The 7932-nt window shown below is 40.8% G+C and overlaps 1 protein-coding gene across 1 annotated transcript in view; it reads left to right on the top strand.

The window, feature by feature from the left end:
* Positions 1 to 3060: 3060 nt before the first annotated feature.
* LOC310940473 (transmembrane protein 132D) overlaps positions 3061 to 7932 on the top strand; it is a gene marked incomplete at both ends in the record, with an annotated part of 206871 nt that continues 201999 nt past the window's right edge. The window contains 2 exons of the mRNA XM_083905450.1: positions 3061 to 3318; positions 5041 to 5618. Coding sequence (XP_083761576.1) covers positions 3061 to 3318; positions 5041 to 5618 — 836 coding nt within the window. The remainder of the gene's footprint in view (positions 3319 to 5040; positions 5619 to 7932) is intronic.

Raw genomic sequence — 7932 nt, 5'->3', positions numbered from 1 at the left:
TTCAAGCTGCTTCCTGAAAACATGAAAACCCTCTGTTACAATCTGCAACAGGTAATAGCCCACTAAGTCTGACACGGTTACTGTTACATTAGTCTTTAGTATTTTTTTTTTGGTAATTGTGATATCTGTACCAATGTGCTTGCTAAAAAAAATTGTTTTTCTTGTTTTCTGAAAATGTTCAAATATTATTGACTTACGTAACTATGCTATTAGGCTAACAATTAGATTCTTTGTAACTTGACAAGTACAGCAATTAGCCTACATTTCCTGTAAAACATATGTATAAGATGTATACAAATGTATAAAAAGGTAATTATTGAGGGTTTAAACAATATATGAACAAATCTAACACACATTGTTTGTGTGTTAGAAGTGGAGTGCTCAAATTAGGTGGTATATACTGCCCAATTCAAAGTAGAACAAAAATCTAGTCATCCATCATCCACATTAATCATTACATTTTGGGGGGTTGCCAAATAACTTTGCTAAATTTTCCCAGACTTATACTTTTAGATTTTTGTTTTTTCTTGTCTTTTCCAAGAAAACCTGCAACAAAAAACTATTATAGAACACAGTTAACAAGCAAAGACAATACAATGACACAAAGAACAGATACTTTATCTCATGGAAATGGTTTAACTGTTTAAAATTATTCAGGGTGTTACAGAAATGGTCGTAAAAATAACCAGAAACATTTTTTTATGTTTGTACGTGTCACAATTTATATTGTGAATTGGGTCGCAATAGTTTGTCATCTTTAAAAACTGGGTCCCCATACAGAAAGTTTGGGAAAATTGATTTATAAAACTCAATGCAACAACCATTTGTATTCACAATCACTTAATATTAGCCATTTTCAGTCATGAACTTTGCAGGAGAATCTCAAGAGAGTCCAGATGACTACCACTTAGATTGGACATGTAGAATGCAGAACACTTGCCCATTCATTCATTGTGGATAACTCTTAGTCTCTCTAACTGCAGTTTCACATGAGAGCATGTGGGCATTATCTGGAGATTTGACGAGCTGGCAGGACAATCTCCAGAGAATGACAGGAGTGACTGCTGTGGTCCTTTGTGTTCACACACAGCCCCACTGAACTAACTCCGGGGGAATATCCAGGGTTCAGTGTGTTTCTGAAAGCAGATTTAGAGTCTTTCATTGAACCCATCACCGGTCTGCATTCCTCTGGCCTGTAAGAGGAACCCAGAGTACTCGGGGAAATCCCATGCACCCATGGGAAGCACACGTAAACTATACACAGGTAGGCTCTAGTTAATCAGGAAATTGGGATTCAAACCAAGAAACGTCTTGCTGTGAGGCACATTAACCATCCATCCATTCACCTTCTACCGTTTATATTCTCCACATGAGGGTCACAGTGGGAGCTTTGCTTTGCCGATCTCAGCTGACATAGGGCGATAGGTGGGGTATACCCCTGACAGCTAGGTAGTCCATCACAGAGCCACATACATAGACAAACAACCACCCACTCACTATCACAATCACACCTATCACGGTCAATTTAGAGTGTTCAATTGACCTAACCTGTATATTGCATGTTTTTGGAATGTGGCAAATCAACCAACACTTCTCATTTGTGTTTATGTTCAACTTTAAAGACTTGGGGCCAATTCCAATTCCTATCTTAACCCTCAAGCTCAACTCTCAAGCTCAACCCTTAATCTTAAGTGGCCCTCAAAACCAAGTGTTGAGGGTTATTTTGTCACTTAGAAAAGGGACACCCCTTAAATGCAGATACGTCTTCAGACTGTAGGGGGCAGAATAATATGGGCTTAAACAAAGATAATTCAATGGTTTTCATAATTTTTATATCTTTATTAACAAAGAAAACACTTAATTTGTAACGTACTCTTTCGCTGCTTTCGGCGCCATCTTTGTTCTGTCAAAACACCCTATGCAAGCTGGGTAGCCCTTGCTCCCAAGGGTGGTCTGGGAAAATCTCAATATTGAGGGCGATACAGCCCTTAAACTTGCCCCTCAACTTAATTTTTCTGAGAATCGGGACAGCACTTGCACTAGCGAAAGCGCACATTTTTGAGATTGAGAGTTAAGATTGAGGGTTAAGCAAGAATTGGAATTCACCCTTAAACTACTGGCAGCTTTTACAGTAACTCAACTTTTCTTTCAACTACTAGTTGTAATATAACTACCTACCACAACTACTATTTAGTACCAAGATCTTTAATTCTGCTGTTCTTTATGGTTGGATATTCTCACCCAGTCCAGTCAAACTCCCATCACAGCACAGTCCAGTGTAACCTCGATGTCCACTGTGGAAATGAAACAAAACCCTGGTAGTCTCAGGCTTGTACATACAAGGAAAATAATAAAAAATGTAAATATATGGAAATAAACTACCTTAGAGCAGTTTATCATTTTTGATGTATACAGTTGTAATGCCTTTTGAATAGGCATTGAAAAAAAACTGACACATAAATGCAGCACTCTTTGTGATGCTGAGTCTATCGGTCTTGTATACACAACTCAGGGCTAATGTGTTTATGCTCATTTCTCTGTGTGGGGGAAGTGTTAGGAAACACCACCGCGGTGTGGCATGTGTTGTGTCACCAGGTTGTGATATATGTGTGAATTTATTACAAAAGCAGATAGATTGTGTTGTGTTTATACGTGTGTGTGTCTAGAATATGATTGAATGCATTTCACAGTTGAATGAGTCTGACACTCACACACTGTTGTCTTGACTTTAATTGATGATAAGCTGAATGAGACTTCCATTAAAGATGACAATGTTTCAACCAGATGTTGTATTTGTTATCAGCTTCATTAGAGGAACAATTTAGTAATTGTAACACAGCTAAACTTCTTTTCCATATTTTTTCCTTCTTCTGTCCTGCTTTCCTTTATCTCCCCTCAGTATCGGACCGTCGAGCAGGAGCAGCAGGTGGTGGACCAGGAGGAGGGCCAGACTCTTCACAGCCCCGTTTCTCATCATCGCTGCCCACCTACCTCCCTGTCCAGTGCCAGCTGAGTGGTGCAGACTCTGCCTTCTTCCTGCGGGAAGCCAATCAGGAGGTTATGCGAAACAGCAGCCTGTCCACAAGGACCGAGCCCTTCTTCCTCCACCAGCTGGAACTGGGCGTTGCTGCCGTGCAGAACTTGCCCAGCGTCAATTGCAGTTATGGAAACCTAAGCATTGAGCAGCCTATCCCAATGGAGCTGCTTCAGGGTCCACCACCACATGTGCTACTGACTGCCAACCAGGTCACTCTGAACTGGAAGGTCAAAGCTCAAGTAGTGGTGCCAAAAGTTGGGTCACCACGACCCTGGATACAGGTATCCTCAGTTCAATTCTTTAGTTCGATCAACTTTTTCACATTATTTATATGCCCTTAAACTATTTTTATACTTGTTCATTAGGGCTGTAACGATATGCGTATCGAAATCGAAATCGCGATACTCAGAGCCACGAACCTGTGTCGCGATGTGAGAAAACAGAATCGCGACATGCCCTTTCTAACTCCCAGTTATTTTTCCAGGCAGCCACATGATATGAGCTGTTAGTGCTACCAAACTTATTTTTTATTAGGGGTGTCAGATTATCGCTTTAATTGTGATTAATTAATTACAGTTACGTTTACGTTAATCTCTTCTTCACTGATGTCCCTGCTACCGGTGGCAGCGTCAGACGCAACGACAAAAGCGTAATAAAAATCATGTCTAACTTTAACAAACACAGACATGCTGCATACCCACAGAAAGGTCAGAAACTCAGCTAAAAGCTCATATAAACCATTTGTATGTTCACCAAACACAGTTAAAACACAGATGGATCAAACCCGCTGGAGCGGAAAAAAAACCTTTACAGCGCACACATTGAAAAGTGGCACCGGAGCGTCAGTGTGATTATGTAAACAGCGGAGAATTCACAGATTTTTATCACTCTACGAACAAGATTCACAGATCCAGCCCCAAAATATGAGCAACAACTGACTTTCAAGAAATACAAGTGGAAATGTTGTCTTACCTTTGCTGTTTATCAAAACAAGTTATTTCCACTGGAACAAAACTGCTTCTAATGAAGAACTACACTTCCCAGCATGCTCTGGGGACAAATCCCAGTCTGGTTGATCATTTACTTTGTATTTTTCAACAGTATTATTTTGTTACAGAAAAGAGAGAAATCTTTGGTTATTTATTTATTTATGTTCAAATCTGTTCACAGTGTTCCAAAATATTTGTTATTAAATGTTACATTAAGTTGCTATATATTTAAATGTTGGTCAAAAATCGTGATACGAATTGAATCGTGAGTTTGTGTATCGTTACAACCCTACTGTTCAAACATGTTCTGTTCATTATAAGAATGGATTCCATCAATTAATTTAGCATGTTTGTGTGTCCATTGATGATTGTTACCTGTTTTGAGCTTGTTAAAAGGATTTGTTCAGAGTTTGATGCTGGCTCTTCATGAAGCCACTAATGGAGACATATTTTATCAACACAAAAGACAACAACAAAAAGCTCACCTCTTGAAGTGTATGCTGGCTTATGATGCTTAATATGCTTTATCTTGCTTTTTTGACTGGGAAACAAACGTTGCTTTGCTTCGTAAACTGCTCACTCTCTCTACTAAACATGTTATTTTGGGACTTAACCTAAAATAAAACAGCATTAGATGAGGAGCCCCTGTGTCCCTGTGAGCTTAAAATGCTGATTTCTTTCAGGAAGTTTGATGCAGGAGAGTTAGCGGTGTACAAAGCTTTTGTTTCCAGTGGAAATAGGCTGTTCAACAGTGAGAGGCATACATATTCATTAGATATCATGGACTTCAGCAAGTGTTTGTTTGTTTTTTAAGTGACAAAAATCTCTTTTTGTGCTGGAAATAATGTCTTTAGTGTGAGTGAGCTTCTATGTCTCCGTGCAGGTGGTCCACACAGCAGTCAGCATGGACTATAGAGCAGAGTATTGCACTTCATGATTAATATAGATTAAAAAATCTAGCCGTGGGCTACATGTGAAAATGTATGACATTATACCTGTTTGTTTTGTTCTCAGGTGCTGTTTTATTTAGTAGGGCGACGCTGGGATGAGCCTGACCCACCTCCTCCATCCCTTCTGCCATGTGTCAGAGCCGTGGCCGTCCGGGACACCAATGAAGCAGCACCCTCGGCTGGCTGCCGACTCGTGGGACCATCTGGCATCTGCGTTGTTCGTCTGGAGATTCCCCCAGCTTGGTTTATACCACTGCAAGTGAGAAAACGACTTCCTGAAGTGACTCTTCCATCAGTGGATGTGTATTACTCAGTCATACCAGTAGAAGGGGCTGGTGAAGAGTGTCCCTACATTGTGAACGAGCCATGGAGAGCTCAAAGTGCAAACATTGGGCCTCTTGGAGGGCTAGGTATGGGCCCTGGGGGTCAGTGGAGCCCCCCACCGGATGGGGGTCTTCAGGATATGCTCAAGGCTGGTTCTGTGGTGATGACAATGGGCATGGTTTCTGCCAAAGGAGAAAGACTGAGACTGGATGAAAATGTGGAGGTCCTGGTTCCACCCAGCCCTGTTCGGCTTGGCAAGACAGTGGCATTTGGCATCTACATGAGGACAGAATCATCCACACAGCAGTTTACACTGAGGTAAGAACTTTCATAATTCAGTTCTGTGTTCTCTTTCTGTGTCCTTTCACGTTTGTGTCCTTTCTGTTTTTCTTGAATTTATTTTTGATTCTACTTTCAGTCATATCCACTTGTCCCTTCCCTCCCTATCCTTGCTCTCTGATCTCTCAACACCACTGCCTCCAGGGGTTGATGGCTGTCACCTTTGTATACCGAGTTTCATTCAGGCGCCAGCGGTGCAAATAGCAACCTCATTAATATTTATGACTGATCTAAGGAGAGAAGAAAACACAGAGAATTAGAATCAGGAGAAGGAAGGAGTGAGTTATGGAGACTCAAGTTTGGAGAGACAGGTAAATGAAAGAAAAGGCGTAAGAACTGAGGCTGCTCCTGCCTGACATTAGCATGTCTCTTATTTGGACAGTTCTAAGTATATACTGCATATTGTTCATGTGGCAGTAAGGTGCACCCCCACATCTCTATAGAATGGTGCACGTTATTGGACTTCTGTGCAGATCACAGTCACTATAGCTTATATATCTTTGCCACCTCTTTTGCTATGGTTTATGAAATGTGAACAAAAGGCTTCCAGTCCAAAAATATTTCTGCATTGTAATGGCAAATTCAATTTCTTTTTCTCAGAGCTAGATCCTTTCCTAACACAAGAGACCAGATAATTTTGTGTATTCAAATTAGGATGTCTAGACTCAACTTGCAACTAACTACAACATCCTGCAGGACACGTCTACCTGCAGTAGAGAAAGGCGTGTGAAAGCACAGCCTGGAGGGGCAGACCCCTTCAACAGACAAATGTGAAAGGGGTGTTCCTTAGGTATACAATTTAGCTCTCGCCATGCTCTGACTATTTCTTCAGCTACAACCACTCGTGTGTAGATTGACGTTTTCTTTGCAACAAAAATAAAACTTTGTTGGCCGGCAGATGTCTCTATTTCAATATGTAGAGTCAGCGTGAAAGCAGTATTTGGTACAACCTAGTTCATACTCCGCAGTTATAAGCAGAGGAAGAAGAGAAGAAAAACAATATAGCATCAATAAACATGACAGATCATAGAGAACACTGGTAAAATAAAAACAGAGGTCCACCTTTAGACACCTTTTGAAAAAAATTAAGCCATTTTTGTCACTTCTTTCATTTGTTTTTTTGTGATTCAAAAATACAGTCCAGTTGCTCTTGGTGAAAGATCATGACGTGTGTAAACCTGGCTTAAGAGAGCAAATCTCTTAAGGGCTAATAGGCTTAATCAGTATTGTTTGAACTCATTTGACAGTGGTTTGTAAGTCGTGGACAGTTGTGGCCAGCCATGGCAAAACCTGTCACAAGTATTCTAAGGGTGCTTTCACACCACTAGTTCGATTATTTGATCCGAACCAGGCAATACAATTGTTATTATGTAACATATGACTCCAGCTTTCACACCAGCAAACGAACCAAAATTGGCCCGATTGACGTTTCATCAATGTGTATATATCTTCCAGTAGAAAAGCGGCACTTTTGACTCACTATGGAGCAACACGTTCGCACATTGCTACTTGCTCTGATCTCCGTTTATTATATTCTCTGTATTGGCCATTTATGGCAAAATATCTAATTTGAGAATGAGTTGCGGCTGCGTCTGGAGAACAATCTGCTGATGCACTGGAGTCGGCGAAGATGTATAGCGCGTCATTTCAGGCAGAGGAGACGTGCTATTTTCATGAATGGGGTCGTGCTAACTATTAGACGAAGATTGCTCCAAAGACCTACAAGGTAGGCTATGTCCATGGCATTTACTGCAGAATAAGATTTGGACCTGAGTTCGCGTTCTCACCAGAGGGACCGCACCAGAGTCTGACATTTGGTGCAGAGTCAAGCGGACTGAGACCACCTTTCACCAGCCCCCAGTGTGCCTACATTATTTACAGTATTATTATTGTATTATTGTATAAAGCATTACGACTATCATCGGTCTCGGCACGCTTGATTTGGTGCAGACCCGAGTGCAATTGATGCTTTCACACCAACGAAAACGAAATGAACGAGAGTTTTTGGTTCAAAAGGATCGTTTGGTGCGCACCAACTGCTGTTGGTGTGAAAGCTCCCTAAAAGTGTCTAAGATTTCCAACAATGTCTAACACATGTAAATCAGATGATATTTGAAGAAGATATGGCCATTTGAATGTAGGCATTCCTCAAACTGCTTTAGGGAGAATTTTAACCCCTCCCGGTCTAAGCTGTCAGTGAAAGCACACCTCTCTGTATGAGCACATATATTATTGTTGTGAGCTACACTGCTACACATAACAATACATATACAATGCATTAAAAAACTGGACA

This window comes from Microchirus variegatus (assembly GCF_963457635.1).
Source record: "Microchirus variegatus genome assembly, chromosome: 18".
NCBI classification, from domain to species: Eukaryota; Metazoa; Chordata; class Actinopteri; order Pleuronectiformes; family Soleidae; genus Microchirus; species Microchirus variegatus.
This window is presented reverse-complemented; position numbering and strand designations above follow the sequence as displayed.